We start from the raw sequence: 19894 nt of genomic DNA, 5'->3' as shown, positions 1-19894 counted from the left end.
AACACACTTTATTTATAACATTACAACGTCAGCAAAACATCGAATTACACATTATCTAAAAAAACAATAAAGATGTGCAAAAATCAAGACCTATTGTAACAGGGTAGTAAAGATCAACATTTCTTCTTCAACTGCACAAATAGCTCCATTACAACACCATTTATGCAAAAAACTTTCTAAATCATTCATTAGTTTATAGAACTTGAAATCAAACATAACCCTTGCTTTCACCATATTTTTAAAGACAATAACCACAGGTTGTCCTTCTCTACCTTCCATTTTGTTTTTCCTGGTTAAATAAACAGCAAGTTTGGCTTGCCCAATTAAAAAAATCAACAATTGGCTTTTTATTCTTTGCGCCACACTATATTTGGGTCCAAGAATCCAAATCTTAGAAGAGAAAATCTCCCCAAAATTCAAGAAAAGAGCATCAAGAAAACAAAACATATCATACAGTCTTGAACATTCTAAAAAACAATGAAAAATTGTCTCCCTCGTTTTACAAAAAGGACAATCACTTGATACATTGGGATTAATTACGCTCACAAATGCATTTACAGCAACTGCGCCGTGCAAAACTCTCCATTGAATATCACCTGTGCGTTTTTCAATTGGTGGTTTGTATAAAACTCTCCAAACAGGTTTAAATTCATCATCTAGACCCAATTTCTCTCTCCACACTGTATCACTACGTTCTTTTAAGTTTGCTTTATTTAAAACCTTTACAAGACATTTATACAAAACTTTACTCTGAACCTCCTGCAAACTTAACCCTTGTAAACCCCTCAGGTTCAGAAAAGGTCCAGACAGTCCTTTGAGATTAGGACTAATACAAATACTTGGAAAAGGATCTGTATTATTAGGTACCAGTTTCCCATTATAAAATTCAATTATCAGATTATTTTCTTCCAATGTGAATTTCTGTTTAAAAAGGTCCAATATTTTTTCAACATGTCGTACCGACCGCACACCTAGATGTGTGGCCACGGACTGAGCATTATTTAAACCAGCACCAGCAATATCCAACAAATTATGCAGTTTTAGTGTCTTAGTGGTAACTAAGCAATAAAGCAGTCCAGGTGTAACTTCACAAGTGACATCAAACCGAGCTCCATGTACAAGCGGTTCCTCCAAAAGCCAGTACAACGAGGAAGTCGCCTCCAGCCTCCGTTTTTCAAATAAGTCCCAAACTTTAAAAAGTCCCTTATAAAAAGGAGTCAGTCCGTTGCACTGCAGCTTACTTAAGTCCATCAAAAACAAAGCAGAGTTCAATCCCAGTCTGCCAGCTTGATCAAAAATAACATCAGCCACTTTTCTCCAGACTAGATCCTTAGGTCCTGTGAGATACCTTTGAATAAAAAGAAGTCGAAAGGCTGCCCCCCTGCTGGGCAAATGGATAAGTCCTTGTCCTCCTTCATCTCTGGGTAGAAAAAGTATGCTCTGTGGTATCCAATGAAAAGTGCTCCAAAAAAAGTCCACCATACTTGCTTGAATTTTACTCAAAAGTCCATTTGGGGGATCAATGCATGCCAAACGATGCCACAAAACTGAAGCCACTAGGTTATTAATTATTACAACCCTCCCTCTAAAAGACATTTTTGGCAAAAGCCATTTCCATTTTTCCAATCGCCCCTTTACTTTTTCTAAAACTCCTTCCCAATTTTTACTTAACATTGAATCGCTGCCAACATATACTCCTAAATATTTTAACCCATCTCTTTTCCAGGACAAACCACCTGGTAGTTTGGGAAGACCATGGGACCATTTACCACTTACTATGGCTTCACTTTTGGACCAATTAATTTTGGCTGAAGAAATTGTGCCAAATTTGTTAAAAATATCTTTAAGAAGATCAACATCATTCTGCCCTTTAACCAAAACAATAATATCATCTGCATATGCAGACAACTTAAAATTAGCTCCAGAGCAAGGTATAGTCCAACCTTCAATGCTTTCTCTAATCTTAACCAATAAAGGTTCAATGGCAAGAGTATACAACATTCCTGAAAGTGCACAACCTTGTCTAATACCCCTGTTAATTTTTAAAGGAGCACTAAGACCACCATTAATTTTCAGTACACTCTCAACATCCTGGTACAAAACCCTAATCATGGCAATAAAACCAGAGCTGAACCCGAACTCCTCTAGCGTGCGCCAGAGATAGCTGTGTTCAACCCGGTCAAATGCCTTTTCCTGATCTAGAGAAATGAGACCAGTGTCTATATCCAATAGCCTAGAGACGTCCAAAATATCCCGAATTAGATAAACATTATCAAATATAGACCTGTTAGGCACACAGTAAGTTTGATCACGATGAATAACCTGCCCAACTGCCTCCCTCAACCTAGTGGCCAAAGCTTTAGAAAAGAGCTTTAAATCAGAGCACAAAAGTGAAACTGGGCGCCAGTTCTTTATTTCTTTTAAATCACCTTTTTTGGGTAACAGGGTAATGACTGCCCTCCTGCAGCTCAAAGGTAGCAACCCTCCGGCCAGACTATCATTGAGCACAGACAGCAAATCACCCCCCAGCACTGACCAAAACGTTTTATAAAACTCAATTGGTAGACCATCAATTCCCGGGGCCTTACCGCAATCCATGCTCCGCAGAGCAACATGCAGTTCAGATGCTGAAAGCGGCCTCTCAAGCCAAGAATTGGTCTCATCTGGAACCTTAGGCAAACCCATATAAAAGGAACTGGCCAGCTCATCTTCCTCTGTATGTTCACTTTTGTAAAGCTCAGAATAAAACAATACAGCTCTTTTTCTAATTTCCTTAGGCTCCACCATTTCCACACCCTCCAATGAGTATAAAGAATGTATAAGTCTGCTTTGACCATTCTTCTTTTCCAAACCGAAGAAGAATTTAGTTGGGCCATCCATCTCTACTGCACTCTGAAAACGTGAGCGGATCAAGGCTCCCTGTGCTCTGATGCCTAACAGGTCATCCAGAGTTCTCTTTTTAACTTTGAGGAGCTCAATATGTCCTCGATTTCCTGTGGACTCTACCAAATTCTGCAGTTCCACTATTTCAATCTCTAAGGTTTTCATTGATTGGGAGATGTCCTTGGATACGTTGAGAGTGTACTGACGGCACAGTTGCTGTATCTCTTTTTTCCCATGATCCCACCATTGTTGTAGGGAAGAAAAATCCTTTTTCCTAGAACTGAACTGTTTCCAAAAATAAATAACAACCTCTTTAAAAAAATTGTCCTGTAGCAAAGAAGTATTAAAGTGCCAATAGGCACTCTTAGACTTTATATTAGTAATGAAAACACTACAGATTACTAGACTGTAATCAGAAAACCCACTAGGCAAAATCTCGCATTTCTTAATAACGTTAAAATTATATTTAAAACAATAGAACCTATCCAATCTAGCCATAGAAATATAATTTTCTCTTGTTTGTGCCCATGTGTACTGCCTTTGTTCTTTGTATAAAGTTCTCCATATATCACACAAATCATGTTCTTCTATAAGCTTTCTCATAGCATATTGAGAAGGTAGATGTGGCTCTTTATGGTTTCTATCCATTCCATCATTTGCTGTACAATTAAAATCTCCTCCAACAAATATAAACTCTTCCTCTTTACTGTTTGACAAAATATTACTTAATTTATCAAAAAGAATCACCCTTTCAGGACCAACAACAGGAGCATACACATTTATAAAAACTAAAACCATTTTTTCAAATTTTGCTGTTACTTTCATTAAATGTCCCTCAACAACATGTTCTACCTCATATGAAATTGGTTTAAAGTTTTTCTTAAAAAGTACAGCTAAGCCACCACTACAGTGATTTTTGTGGCTTAAAATAATTAACCCATCCCATTCCATTAGCCAGTCATTCTCATTAGAAACATCACTATGAGTTTCCTGAACCAGCATTACATAAATTTTTATTTGATTAGTCAGTTCATAGAGCATTGCTCTTTTCTTGCTGTCTCGTGCACCATTTAAATTGAATGTGCCCAATCTTATCCTACTCATAAAAAGGTAAAATGAGCACACAAGTAACAAATACTTCAAAAAAAAAGAAAAGAAGCTAGACTGGTTCAAATTCATCATTCAATAAATTTAGTTTTAACTTCTGGACAATTTTCTTCAGCCTAAAGACTTCTTGATCAGTGAAAACTCCAGCCTCCTTCATAAAAGCCCTGATTGAATCTATAAACAACTCACGATCTGGAAAGTAATCCTCTACATTTACACCTTTCATGCCTTTTGTTGCCTGAAGAAACGTTTTAATTTTGTCTGATGTGTAGGCACTGCGAACAGATCGCTTCTGTGAAGCTGAACCCGACGATTCACCATCACTATCCACAGTAGACTCCTCAGCATTACTTGACTCTGAGTCCACCTCCCTTGCATCACCAACAGCTATTCCATTAGCTTCTTTACTAGCCCTTTTTTCTTTTCCTTTTCCTTTGGTCTTAGTTTTCCTTTTTAACGTCGGTGTTTTAAAAATACTCTGATCTTCTGTCATGTCAACATCTTCTACTAAGACCTGCTCACTGACCTCAGAAACGCCATCCTCATGAACATTTTCGTTTGTGGCCACACTCTCATTTTTATTACTTTCATGATCGTCACTTCCATTTTTTCCAACAAGAGATACTGTATCACTGGTTTGTGCATGATCTGTATTACTAAGCGTTTCGCCTGTATTGTGATTCTGAGCTGCACTCTTCTCAGGGCACACGCGTATCACGTGACCCTCTTGTCCACAACCAAAACACTTCATTGAATCTGAGGTAGCAAAGATAACATAAAGAAAATCCTCAATCTTAAACTTCATGGCTAAATTAAGCTCTTCATTTTGGTTATTTAGGATCATGTGCACCTGTCTCCTAAAAGACACAACATGTTTCAACTGGGGCGATTTGCAACCGAGTGAGATTTTCTTTATTTTTGACACAAACTTTCCGTGTCTGGACAGTTCCCTTTCAATCACTTCATTTTTAATAAACGGCGGGACATTTGACAGTATTACTCTTTTCGCTGGCTGTACTAACGGCATGACTGGAGTAAGAGAATCATTCACAACAATCCCGGTTTCTACGACTTCATTCACTTTGTCAACATTGTTCAAGAACATCACTATTGCGCTGTTCATTCTTGATGCAGAAAGAATGCAATCATGACCAACAACAGCAGCAACCGCGAGGACGCAGTCCTCCACTGAACAACGCTCCGCGGGTACGACCTTAACGCCGTGCCGCCGCGTTAAACTTTCCAAACTCGCGTGCTGAGATGCCGCCATTGCGATCAGTGCACACACTGACCGACGACACTCCTCACAAACACCTAAAACTACCTCTATTTACCTAACAACAACACAACAAAGGATAGATCAAAAGATAGAAAACTCACTCACACCGTAGAGCTCACTCCAACACACACTCACGCTGCTTCCACAAACTCCCAGCATGCACTCGAGAGAGAGAGAGAGAGAGAGAGAGAGAGAGAGAGCGAGAGAGAGTGAGAGAGTGCGAGAGAGTGAGAGAGAGTGAGAGAGTGCGAGAGAGAGAGAGCGAGAGAGAGTGAGAGAGTGCGAGAGAGAGAGAGCGAGAGAGAGTGAGAGAGTGCGAGAGAGAGAGAGCGAGAGAGAGTGAGAGAGTGCGAGAGAGAGAGAGTGAGAGAGCGAGCGAAAGAGAGAGTACGAGAGAGAGAGAGCGAGTGCGAGCGAAAGAGAGAGAGAGCGAGAGAGAGAGCGAGCGAAAGAGAGAGAGTGCGAGCGAAAGAGAGAGAGAGCGAGAGAGAGAGCGGGAGAGTGAGAGTGAGAGAGAGAGAGAGAGCGAAAGAGAGAGAGTGCGAGCGAAAGAGAGAGAGAGCGAGAGAGAGAGCGGGAGAGTGAGAGTGAGAGAGAGAGAGCGAGCGAAAGAGAGAGAGTGCGAGCGAAAGAGAGAGAGAGCGGGAGAGTGAGAGTGAGAGAGAGAGAGCGAGAGAGCGAGAGAGAAAGAGATGTCAGCTACATATCGGTAGCCTGGCTCCGCCCTCCTACACACTTCCGCTCAATATTAATTTTGCTTCAGAACCACGTCTGGGATTGCGGTGTATTCTTGGGTTTTCTCCGGTCAATTGTTTACCGGTCCAACCAGCGAACAGAGGGAGTGGCTGAGAACGATGATGTTGGGGTCGTGCGCTAGTTTGAGACTCGTCATACGTCACGACCAAACGTTAGCGATTGGTTACTGCAGATCCAGAGTGGCTCCGGACAGATCCAATAGTTTTAAGCTTTAACAGAGGACCGCCTTCAGGGAAGTTAACGCTTGTCAATGGAGAGAGGCCAGACTCTCTGTACAAATGAAATGTAGGAGAGTCCGGTAGAACCAGGCTAACATATCAGTGGAAACTGGAGGATTTTACAGCTGACAGTTAAAGTCAAATCATTGAGCACAATCTGTATTTTCTATTTATTTAGATTTTATAGCTGACAGTTAAAGGTGGGGTATGTAATTCTCTTTTTTGGCCATTTTTTCAAAATCACTTAAAATCCTAGGAAAGAAGGTAGGACCAATTGAGTTGTGTATTTTCAAAATCTGCCAGCCGTTTTGCAAATCACATACCCCACCTTTAAGAACAATGACAAACTCTTCACTCTCAGATCAAAACAGAAATCTTTGTTGTTCTTAAATGTGTTTATAATTTGTGCAATATCTCTTTTTTTTAAACAATTAATTCAATATACGGGTGAATGACGGATAAGGATTTAAAATGTGAAAAAAAAAAAACGGGCAGAAAATGAACATTTTAGGACTTTCTAAACGTATTAGAGTGTTGTGTATGTAATGCAATGACGTACACATTTCAAGAATGTAATTAACCACTTTTTTTGGTGAATCAGATTTTTTCCCCCATGAAAATGACATTCCTGGGTAACGTAATGAATTTTAAAATAAATTACATTTCTACCATTATTGGCATATACAAATGTACTGATATCCATAATTGGAACTCAACAAACAACTAGAGCTCGTAAAACTACATTTTAATCACAAATAATATAATCAATTTGGGATTTCATATAGACATGGGCTCAGGTTTGGCTGCTGATAACTCAAAATTCACAACCAAATAAAAAAAAAAAAGCTGGAAAATGTTTACAAATGTTTTCCAATAAAGTAAATAAGACTTGTTTATCATTAACTCCACAAAAAACTGAATTGTGTAATCTAACACACAAATATGGGTTATATTAATCGCCTCTGTCATTGTTAGACGGAAGGACATTCTGCAATATTTTTTAGGATTACCATAAAAACATCATCAGTATCATTTTTCCTTTCCAACACTCAAACTTGAAACAAAGTAAACATTGAATCATATGAAATCAAGATGAATGACAGCTCAAATATGGCAAAAAACATACAATTATGTAAATAATGTTAATGTTAATAATATAACAATAATAACTGTGCCTAAAAGTTTACAAATGTTAATTAAAAACTAGATTGTTATGCATATGTCCTGGCTAACAGGTTTTTACAGCTAACATGTTATATGAAATTTTGGGACTTTTGAGCTCAATAGTTCCTTAAAGATTAATTATTTATAATGAATTCTCACATGAGTAATTAAAGGGGGGGGGGGGGGGGTTGAGTCACTTAATGAAGTGCATTTAAACATGTAGACATTTGTAATATTATGAATATGCTTGGGACACCAGAATTGGCACGCCACGTCATTGACCCATATCAGTAAATTTAACTGTTATTCTAAGAGATTATGTCTCTATGTGAGGGAGAAAGATTATATAAAAATGATCAAATGAAACATTGAATACATCTGTTTTTAAATAAATGTATTAACATTTAAATTAAAATGAATATCAAAAAAGTCTAAATATAAATGTTTATATACATAATAATAATAATAATAATAATAAATAATATATTTTATTTATAACGCACTTTTCATTCCAAAAAATCTCAAAGTGCTACACAGTAAAACAACAGTAACTAAAAACTAATAAAAACAATTAGCACATAAAAGCCTTTCTGAATAAAAAAGTCTTCAGATCTGCTTTAAAAGTGTCCAGGCTCTGTACTGCTCTCAGCTCACTTGGGAGGTGGTTCCAAAGCCGAGGTGCAGCTGAACAGAAAGCTCGGTCCCCCATGGTACGAAGCCTGGTGATGGGGACCTGAAGAAGCAGGTGGCCTGATGATCTGAGGGTGCGGGGTGAGGATTTCAAAATGATGAGTTCTTGTAGATATGGTGGTGCATGTCCGGTGATACATTTTTGTGTGAGCAGGAGGATTTTGTAGTCAATTCGGAATGAAACAGGGAGCCAGTGCAGTGAATGTAGAATGGTAGTTATGTGGTCATATTTTCGGACTCTCATTAGGACTCTGGCAGCGCTATTCTGGATGTATTGTAGCTTCTGGATATTTCTGCCAGAAATCCCAATGAAGAGTCCGTTGCAGTAGTCAAGCCTGGTGGAAATAAAGGCATGAACAAGTTTCTCTGCATCTGGAAGAGTTAGAAGGGGACGGAGTTTGGAGATGTTTCGAAGATGGTGGAAGGAGGTTTTGCAAATGTGTTTAATATGGTCATTGAAGGTCAGCTGTGGGTCAAACCGAACCCCTAGGTTTACGACTGAGGAGGAGAAAGTGATGACCTGGCCGTCATAGATGATCTGAGATATGGGAGAGGAGTGTATCTGATGTGGGGTTCCAACAAGTAGTGCCTCTGTTTTACTGGAGTTCAGCTGGAGGAAGTTGCTTTTCATCCATGCCTTTATCTCATCAAGACATGTGGTGAGTCGCGACAGGGCTGTGGAGGAGCTCGGGGCAGTTTTGATATATAGTTGCGTGTCATCAGCATAACAATGGAAGGATAATCCATGTCTGCTGATGACAGAACCGAGGGGAAGCATGTAGAGAATGAATAAGATTGGGCCAAGAACCGACCCCTGCGGAACACCCAACGCTATCTCACGACCAATTCGTACGAATTTGTACGAGTGATTAAAAGGTGGCTAATTCGTACGAATTTGTACGACCTCACTCGTACGAATTTGTACGATTTGTCTAAACCCACGTGACGGTTGGGTTTAGGGGCGGGGTCAGGGGTAGGTCATTCGTATGAATTCATACGATTTTGGCAAATCGTAAAATATGTACGATTTAGCAAAAAACGTACAAATTCGTACGAGTGAGGTCGTATGAATTGGTACGAATTAGCCACCTCGTAAAATTCGTACGAATTGCCGTGAGATCGGGTTGGAACACCACATGTAACAGGGAGCAGCCTGGACTCACATTCTCCCAATATAACACGTTCAGTCCTGCCAGAAAGGTAGGACTGAAACCACTGCAGTGCTGTTCCCGACAGTCCAACTGTGTTTTGGAGGCGGTCTTGGAGGATGGTATGGTCCACTGTGTCGAATGCTGCTGTTAGGTCGAGAAGAATGAGCAGTGATGGTGATCCTGAATCAGCTGCCATAAGAAGGTAATTTGTCACCCTGAGTAGAGCTGTTTCGGTACTGTGAGCCGAACGAAAGCCTGATTGAAATACCTCAAATAGTTTGTTGTGATTTAGATGGTTGTGAAGCTGAGAGGCGATTTCCTTCTCTAGAACCTTTGACAGGAAGGTGAGGTTGGAGATCGGCCTGTAATTTCCCAGGACCTCCGGGTCTAGGGTTGGCTTCTTGAGTATTGGACGGATGACAGCAGCTTTAAGGGCAAGAGGGACGGAACCAGTTTTGAGAGAGAGATTAACAACTTCGGTGATGATTGGGCTGACACTAGGAATTAATGACTTAAGCAGAACAGTCGGGATGGGATCCAAGGTGCAGGCGGACGGCTTCATTTTTTTGATTGTTTCCTCAACGTGGCTCTGCTGAACCTCAGTGAAATCCGAAAGAAATGGCAATCTCCCAGGCAGGGGGTTGGAGGATGGTGGAGACAGGGAGGAAGAGCCAGATATTGAAGAGCGGATGTTATTGACTTTAGTTCTAAAAAAGTCAACGAAGCTGTTGCATCGCTCCACTGTGGTTTCAGTGGATGAATTATACATACATTATAAATGAATATTACGGTTAAGTAGATCACACATCAGGGGGCTGTTCCATAAAAGATGCTAAGAAAAGCGGGGATTAAACTCCAAAACCCGACTTGAATAAACCTAACAAATAAGTTGGGGCTAAAGCGGTTTCATAAAAGGTAATTCAAGTTCACGCAATCCCACTAATTTGATCCAGGTTTATCTAGTCTAGATAACTGCGTGTGCACGCGTCTCTTAAGCAGTCCTGGGGGTCGATCATAGATCAAATCGATCCACCATCAAACTGCATATATTTTGTGCTGTTTTATGCGTTTGAGACATGGTGTTTCCAAAACTTAGTTTTTATGGAAATATTATGTCTTTAAAGGAACTGTCCATTTGTATAATTGTGAAATGTATTTGAATTGAAAGACATAATAAAGTACATAAAATATAAATGCTAAAATATTGGTTGTTGGACATTAGATGTGCCTTATTTAGAATTTTAAACCTACAATTTAGTGTATTTTTATGATATAAATAACTGTAAAGGGACTATTGCAATGGGGTAAATCAAGTGTAGGTTAATATAGCAATTACTAAGCTCAGATTCATCTTGACAGTTTAAATGTATACTGTGCTTTTGTAATTATGTATTTTAAATGTTCTGTTTCATACATTTTTAAAACTATCTAATTAAATCACAAAACATTCAGCCAGTAAGAAAACCCCGACACATATGTTTGTAGCCCCCAGGTCAGATGGAGGGTTTAAAAGCTGAAGTGTGACACTCATAGTTTTTGTTAAACCATTTATTTATAATGTTTAAGAAATGTAATGTTTTAACAGTGATGCTTGTTCTCAGTGTAACTTACCAAGCGCATCTAGTTGCTGTAAACACAGGCAGCAGCTTCTGGAGAACTTCATCTGCAGTGTTTTGTGGGACACTAATCCAAAATCAAACATAAACAAGTTCATTATTAATGCTAATAATAATAAATATCACAAGTAAATTACACATTAACCCTTCCTAAATACCCTCAAATATGTTGTTTAATTAAACACTGCTTTATAAAGGACATGTGATAAAGTTGATTTAGTCTATAACTGTAGAAGCCTCGTATTCAGCAACACAGATTAGTTTTATCCTCATCTCGTCAATGTCGCTTGTCAAGGTCTATTAGTCTGCATTTACACTACACACTATTTTAACATATCAGATTTTTTTGTCCGGTCAAATGCGTATATTTTCACGAATCAAGAAGTATTTTGTGTTAAACAAGTTGTTTTTGAAATGAGAAGTAAGCTAATCACATTACATTTATTACTGTACGTTCACACCGCAGCCGGCGAGAGCGGCAAAAATCGCTCTCGCCGCCCTGCCAACGACGCCGTGGAAAGATTTGTGGACGCGCTGATGCTGATGACGTAGATCGAATGCTTGATCTTTTTTTTTGCTTTATTTAAAGGGACCGCAAAGCAAAAGCAAAGCAAATAAGCATATTGATCAGTATTTGTCCAGACTGGCCAAACGTTGGGTATACGTTAACCTAATAATATATTGTAAATGTGAAAGTAAGAAAATGACCGATGGAAATTATATTTTATTTTGCTAACGAAATAAACAAATTCCATTTGTGTGGTGGTGTGGCTTTTGTGTTCATTTTCAACTGCGAGTCTAATTTCAACATGCAGTTTATAGGACGTTTACTAGACTTGGTCTTTAATTAACATTAACATTGATTTATGTGCAGTCTATAGGGTATTACAATAGTCCTGGTTGTAGCCTTATGCAATTGGTCAAATTGGTGTTAAGTAAATGAATTGCATTCCCGCTGTATAACAAGCGTTCTAGCGCGAAAATGTTGCCTATAAATAGTGTTGCGCGGCTTTTTCTTATCAAACTCACAACATTATTATTATGGATGAGCAAGTTGTTGCGTTTGGTGCGGCGTTGCTCTACATGCAGAGAAGACGTCGGAGATCGGTGTGGGTCCATGATATTCTCCAAGCCCGTCAGCAGCTTGGAGAATATCATCGGCTGGTGCAGGAGCTGCGGCTGGATGACAGCAGGTTCCAGCGATACTTCAGGCTGGACAGGGACCAGTTTGATAACCTGCTGTCAAAAGTGGGGCCGCGAATTACGAGGCAGGACACCAACTATCGACGCGCTATTAATGCGGCTGAGCGCCTCGCAATTTGTCTACGGTGAGCTTGTAAATTTTAGTTTTTTTATGTTTTAATTTGTTTCTTTTCTTTTTTCAATGGGTTGGATATTGTTTTTATTGGTTGTTAAATGCTATTTACCAGTTGTGGACGAAGTATTAAGATTCTTTAACGTTAATTAATAAAGTAAAAAGTAGAAAGTTAAACAACACTGTAAAAATACTCTGATATAAGTAAGAGTCCTGCATTAAAAATGTTACTTAATCTACTTCGGCACTTCAGGCACTTCGGGATGGGACTCTTGGCCTGCCACAGGATGCTCTGCTGCCAGGTGCAGAGCATTTAGGACCTCAGCCACACGTGTTTGTGGCTGATGAGGCCTTTCCACTCCGCCGAGACCTCATGCGTCCGTTCCCAGGACACAATCTCTCCGGCAGGAACAGAGTGTTCAATTACAGGCTGTCACGGGCAAGGCTGATTGTTGAGAATACCTTTGGTATTCTCACAGCCCAGTGGCGCATGTACAGGGGAGTAATTGCAATCAGCCCAGCTAACGTGGATGCCTGTGTGAAGGCTACCTGTGTCCTGCACAATTTCCTGAGGAGGTTCACCAGGACGCCCATACCATCAGCTGAAGACGGAGACACAGCTGGTTTACAGGAGGTCACCCGAGTAGGAAGCAATAACGCCACACGGGAGGCCATCCGTGTCCGGGAGAAATATACAGACTATTTCTCCACAGAGGGAGCTGTCCCCTGGCAACCTGTGCCATAAGCCATGGCTTTAAACGGCTCTTTTAAGAGCCACCAATTAAAAACACATTTTAGTTAATATTCATGGTGTCTCAATATTTTCAAAACACATTTTAGTTCATATTCATGGTGTCTCAATATTTTTAGTGTATTAAGTAAAAAATTAGTGTGCGAAAGTAGGGCACTAAAGTACATTATGGAACTGTTCTCTTTATTTCACCTGGGTGCCCTACACGTTTTCAATATATGGTAGAATATGATAGATTTGTAATAAATAAAACACGTACATCCAGAAATGTTTACAATATTTTATTGCCTATTTTACTATATATAATAACGTTTTTAAAAAAAGAGAGAAAAAAGGAATAACTTTTAATAAACAAGTTTTAAACGCTGTTAGAACAAATACTTTTATACAGAAACAGTTTTGAACACTGTTATAACAAGGGAGAAAGCACAAGGTGCAGCTGACAAGACTGTGAGGGAAATAAGCTTACAAACACCCCTCACAGACTTGTCAGCTGCCCCCCGTTACTCTCTCCCCAGTGTTCATTGGGTTCCGCCTCCAGACATCTAGCCTCATACACAAGCCTGTGTATTTGGAACTTCAGGTCCTGTCTGGTCCTCACCGACAGCGTCCTGAAGTCTTCCAGCAGGCTTTTGAAAAACAGGCTGTCACTGTCCTCGTCATTACTGCTAGCTCGCATACTAACAGCCTCCAAAGCTGTTAGCATGCACTCATCAAAATTTGCACTGTGGTGTGCTCTCTTTCTTCTCAACGAGGGCTGAAGGCTGGCCTGTCCCTGGCTTACACCTGCCTGTCCCTGGCTCATACCTGCCTGTCCATGAAGGCTGGACTCACACTGTTGACTGTGTGTGTGTGCTGTTTCCTCTGCCTGACTGTGCCCGGCCATGGCATATTCTCTTTCCTCTGGGGCCAGGGCTTCCCCAACCCCCCCTACCATATTACTGTCTGTTAATCTATCTTCTATGAAGGGGTTGAGGAAGCCCATGACCCCACTGTAGCGCCATGGCCGGACATTGCTTGCCCCCGCTCCACTCCTCTTCCTCTCTGCCTCCTTCCTCCTCTCCTTTCTGAATGTGTCTCTTAGGGACTTCCATCTTTTTCTGCACTCATCCGCTAGTGAAATGACAATAGAAAACTTTATTCAATATGTGACTGTAATTTGTTGATAACACCACAGGGGGAACAGGTATAGTACACTTTTGTTTTCCCTTGCAGAATTAATAATAAATAAATAAAAAAAAAATAAAAAAAAAATATATATATATATATATATATATATATATATATATATATATATATATATATATTGATATTTACTGTTAATTAAATTTGGCGGGCTAAAGTAGGCTATGTGTACAGCATCAGTAAATAGCCATCATAGTTGCACATTTAATTATGTAGAGACACAAACTGATGTTGTAAAAAATTGTTAAGTTAACTTTACTGACTGGTTTGCATTAACAACTGTTTTGCGCGCTATAAGTTAGCTCGAAAGTTAGTATGCAATTCCCGCTTTTTTTCCAGAAAATATATAACAATAATTCACATCAGCAACTCACCAGAAACACCAACAATTTCAGACACTTTGTTCCACGCGTCGTTCTTTTTATTAATGTCCCTGTACGTAAACAGGGACAAGTCATACAACTGTGGGAAACCCGCAACAGAAATGATTAACTTCTCTTCCATTTTGCTTGAGAACTAATGTGGTCGGAACCAAAGTTTACAGGATTGCGTTCTCTGGAATTTCTCAGCGGAGGACTTCTACATTCTGATTGGTTGCCGCCGAACCGCGTCATAGCTTATTACCATAAAGTTGACTTGATTTCAACTCTCCTCGCCGCTCTCACCGTCCAAGACGCGCCGCGCCGCCCTCGCCGGAGCTCTCCGCCGGCTCTCATTGAAAATGAATGGCTTCCGGTCACTTTGACGCTCTCGCCGGCGGCGGTGTGAACGTACAGTTACTGGGGAAGCAGCACTGGACACACACACACACACACACACACACACACACCTCTTTCATCCACGTCTCGTTCCTCCCTCACACTGCCGCTATCATAGGAGCGCGTGCACACACACACACACACACCTCTTTCATCCACGTCTCGTTCCTCTGGGGACTAATACCACACGGACCAACGGATATTCTGTATCATAGCAACGATGCGTCTCAACTGAAAAAAAAACTGCGCTGTCAAAACGCTCTCAAGCGCCCGCAGCTCGGCATCTACAGCAGAGCGCCTAGCGTTTTCAGACGGCCTTAGGCCGTGTGTCCACCAAAGCATTTTTAGCCAGCTGAAAACTTATCTCTGCTGAAGACGCCGAGCTGCGGGCGCTTGAGAGCGTTTTGACAGCGCAGTTTTTTTTTCAGTTGAGACGCATCGTTGCTATGATACAGAATATCCGTTGGTCCGTGTGGTATTAGTCCCGCCCCTCCTCCACCGTGATTGGACGGTTGGGTAAAAAGTGACAGTGATGAGCGCTGCGTTTTACCCGAAGTTGAACATTCTCCAACTCTCGGCAACCTGTAAAAAACAGGCAATCGGGGGGACGTTGAGGCATAAAGTCCGATAAAGTGAAGAGAGAAGCCCATAGAGAGTTATAAAGTTGCTCCCGCTGCTAGCTCATGGACAGCTAATGCTCACGCTCAGCTAATGCTCACGCTCTCCGTCTCTGCGAGATTCGGAAGGGAATGATTCAGATTTCTCTCAGCACATCTACTAGAAGACTGACAGCTGTCAGACACGTTGCTCACGTCACCAAGCTCAGTTTGAGCCTGCGCAGTTCGCCTGGCGATCAGGAAGTGATGCTTCAAATGGGCTTCACTTTTCTCCGTTGAAATCTCTGGGGTCACTGCAGGCCCGGGGTGGGTAATCGGGAGAATCGGGAGAATTCCCGGTGGGCCGCTTCACTTTTGGGCCGGCCGATACATTTATTTTTTATTTTATTTTTTATTTATTTTATTTTTTACATTTGTCACGTTAGTTACAATATTAGGCTACACGCGTTCCGCATTCGGACACCGCAGCGCGCATCCTCTGCATGGGTTGTTCCATGTGAGGCAGTTCTCCCCTCCCCTCCCATATAGTTGGTTGGGTCCATAGCGCGTCTTTTCCAAAATGTTTTCTCAGGTACCGATAGCTGGGCCGGCCCTACCGTAACGGTACGCGACAGGGAGGATGGATGGGAGGAAGAGGCCAGGAGAGGCTGAAAAAGCCAGGTTGAAAAAAAGAAAGGCATTGGAGGAGGATGCTGTGTTCCTGTTCCTTGTTCTGAGTTTATCCTGTTCTGAGTAATTCAAGTCTACTGCTTGCATTTAGATCCGACTACTGCCTTTGCTTCCACGCAAATTCATGACACTTTCAGATTTATTTTCAAGAGGACAAACACAAGTGGCAAGCAGGTAAAGAGAGATAGGCCTAGTAATGATTAGCAATAGCAACGCTGCAACGTAATTATTCGGCTAATACCGTTGTATCGTGGTCAACCTATTCACAAGCAAAATATAAAATTTAATTAAAATATTTGCCTTTTTGTATCACTCAATACATGTCATGGCGATTCATAGACTTTGCTAATATTATGCAATTTAATATTGATAAAAAAAACTCATGCTTGATCTGTGTATGATGTAAATGACCTCTTAATTATTTGTTGTTGCTTCTGAGCAGCAGAACTGTAAACATTAGTTCAATATGCCTCTTTGTGGAAGAGTGGGATACATTTCTCTTTCTTTCTTTCTTTCTTTCTGCTTTTGTAATTTATCAACCTATTCTTCTGGAATAGTGGAATATTTTTTGTTAACTTCTTCTGTGAATTATTATTTAACCTTTACATTATTTGTTGAACCATGGTATTAATACAAACTACACAATAGTAAGAGCTGAACTGTTGCTTCATTTATCCAATTTGGAAAAAAATGCTAATTTGGAATTCCACCATGGAAAAAGTGGGCCGGTCTTGGGCCTGAATCTCCCAGGCTGAAAAGTGGCCCCACTCCGGCCCTGGGTCGCTGTGTCCGTCTTATATACTGTCTATGATCGCAACCGGAAGCTGACGAAACCATTGTCTATTGTGAATAGGTGTTTGTGTGTGTATTTAAATGCGAGCCAGGATTATGTATTAAGTGTAATATGTGTTTATTATATTACTGAATTTAGTGTCTATTACTGAATTCATTAGTTGTCAGTTATAATAATCAAAATTAACAGAAATAAACATTTTAAATATATCAGTCTGTAATGAATTAATATAATATACAAGTTTCACTTTTTGAATGGAATTACTGAATTAAATCAAGTTGTTCATGATATTCTAATTATATGACCAGCACCTGTATATACTGTTTTTTATTTATTTATAAATAACCCATTAAATGGCACTTTCTGGAGAGTTTTGTGCAAATAAATGGAGAAATTGAGTCTTACATGATATGTGAAAAACTGCAAGGTTAAGAGCATATACTTTGCATTGTTGTAGTATCAACAGGTATTAGGACATTTAGCATTTACATTACTGTTAATCAGTCATCACTTGATTCCACATTGTATTGCCTTGTTATGATATAGTGACCCTGCCAAACATAATGTGCCACATGAAGAGACAGTGCAGCATATGACAGTAGCAACAGCTGAGAAGATTTGGGTCTGTGGTGACCAGGTCCAGCTCACACACACTTCCTTCACATTCTCTCTCTTTACTACTACAAAACACACATATGCTGACTGATGTGCATGCGCGAGCGGCGCGTGATCACGGTCGACTGACAACGAGATTAAGAGCTGAACAAGAATACGGCCGTGTTCCGATTGTTCTCATCTCAGCTCCGCCGAGACAAAATAGACATGCCATTTCAAAACTCTGTCATTCATTGTCAGAAATATGTTTTCAAAAGCATCACTTTCATCAAATTTTATGTGACAACTTCCAGTAGACAACTGACTGCAAACAGGCCCATCAGGACACAGACGAGCAGGCTTATGTGCCAGAGCCCCGGCCCAGTCTAACCACTGTTATATATATACTTGTATATATTCTACAGCGGATGATCCTGACACTGTAATAAAGTCCAGCTTCAGGAAGTGCTTCTGCGAGTGCGCCATCATCTCTACATCCCTTTACAGACTCACATTTCTCCTCCTCGTCTTCATATTAGGGCCGGGACTCGATTAAAAAAATGTATCTAATTAATCAGACGCTTTGTAATTAATTAATCGAAATTAATTGCATTTTAATCGCATATAAATATTTGACCTGAGAACAGTGAGAAGTAATTTTTTTCACATGGATTTTTAGTATAGCCTACCATTGAATAATGACTGAATACATAAGCTTAAGCAACAAAATATTGTTTATTTTTGTTCAACCAGACCAGTGCTATTTTTGCCATTAAGTGTAGCAATAGCCGTTCCCAATTCCTTGTTGCATAGCTTGCACACAACCATGCTCTTATCGACGCTTCAATCCGTTCGTTTCTTATTACAAAATGTCCCTTCCACGGGGCCGACCAAAGCGGTCTCGTCAGCTTCTGTGTTCATGTTCACTGTGGTTTGTTGTTGTCTGAAGTTATCAAGTTATGAACATAGACAGTTATGAACATAGACATGAATAGAAAGGCTAGATGGCTCAAGGCGGAGTCAGCTGTGTCGTCACTTGGCGGCCATCTTAGGTCAGGAGACTGCGCTGCTGCTCCCTGCTGCTGTGGACGGAAGGTGAGTGACATACGCCAACTAAAATGCTCGTAACTTGCTGAATTCTTGACGGATTTACAAACGGTTTGGTTTATTACAAACCTTATTAACGTGGCTATGATTTGTGCTGATGCCGATGTTTAATAAACTCCGTGGCTATAATTTTTCACAAGTATGCAGTTAAATAGCCGCATCCCTGACGTTTATGACACACCAAGCCGTTTGAAAATCGGTTGAAAATTGAGCAAAATATAGTTATTTCAGCACTACATGCACAATAGACTTTAATGTTATAACTGGACGAGCGGTCCTGTCCTAAGATGGCCGCCGTGTGACGTCGTCGGGTCCCATTGGCTCTCAGCGCCGGTAAGCTATCTAGCCTTTCTATACATGTCTATGGTTATGAACGCTATTGGTGCTCCAGTATAATCGGTCCGCCAAAACTCATCCAGTGAGAAACGTTCCGCGGTGCAAAAATAAGTGCGATTAAAATGCGTTAAAAAAATTAAAGTCCCGGCTCTACTTCATATATAATCTAATCTTCATCCTCACAGCACGCCAGTTATGTGGCGATCATGCGCTATGAAAATATTGCGGGACAAATGAATTGTAATAATTTAATAATAAAAGTAGCCTAACAACAGTAATGTAATATTACATTCGTCCGCTACGCCACTGAAGAAATAAACGCCACCAGGAACGGCATCAAGGCCATTCACTGTTTTATCAAGTTTACGTCCACTTGCTATTAGCCTACTATTAAAACTTACTTTTGGAAAAATACTTTCTATTAAATATCTTTATATTAACTGGCTTTTTTATCAATGCAATGCAGTGAATGACAGCCGTCTGTCTCCCAGTGTCTCACATTATTGCCAGTTTAGTGTTCAGGGATTAATTTACACAGAAACACAAGATAACATGTATGCCTTCATCTCCGAACACATTATTTGTGTCTTACATCTCATAATGAACTCAGATAAACTCAGTGCCGACTCGTTTTCCATCAGATCTTTTACATGAACTGGAGTGTGTGCAAAGGATTGTGGGAGATTGAAGAACACGAAGGATACACTTGATGCATCTTCAAAATGATCTGAATTAAAGACACAAGATGAAGTCTGTCTTCAACAGATCCTTCACACTGAGACGGCCTTCAGAGGCGCTTGATGATGTGCAGTCGAGATATGCAGCCTTACTAGGACACAGCCACGGTTTGAGGAACACCCGCAAATTATGTTCAATATCCCAGAAATCAGTCTGTGCCCGTGATT

At 40.4% G+C, this 19894-nt stretch overlaps 1 protein-coding gene across 3 annotated transcripts in view; it reads right to left on the bottom strand.

The window, feature by feature from the left end:
- The window catches only part of LOC306997716 (NLR family CARD domain-containing protein 3-like), a 73956-nt gene that overhangs the window by 49765 nt on the left and 4297 nt on the right, over window positions 1-19894 (bottom strand). For all 3 annotated transcript variants that reach the window (XM_079611118.1, XM_079611119.1, XM_079611120.1), the window contains one exon: window positions 10860-10931. In XM_079611118.1, the coding sequence (XP_079467244.1) occupies window positions 10860-10931 (72 nt within the window). The remainder of the gene's footprint in view (window positions 1-10859; window positions 10932-19894) is intronic.

This window comes from Phoxinus phoxinus, assembly GCF_949152265.1.
Source record: "Phoxinus phoxinus genome assembly, chromosome: 4".
NCBI lineage: Eukaryota > Metazoa > Chordata > Actinopteri > Cypriniformes > Leuciscidae > Phoxinus > Phoxinus phoxinus.
This window is presented reverse-complemented; position numbering and strand designations above follow the sequence as displayed.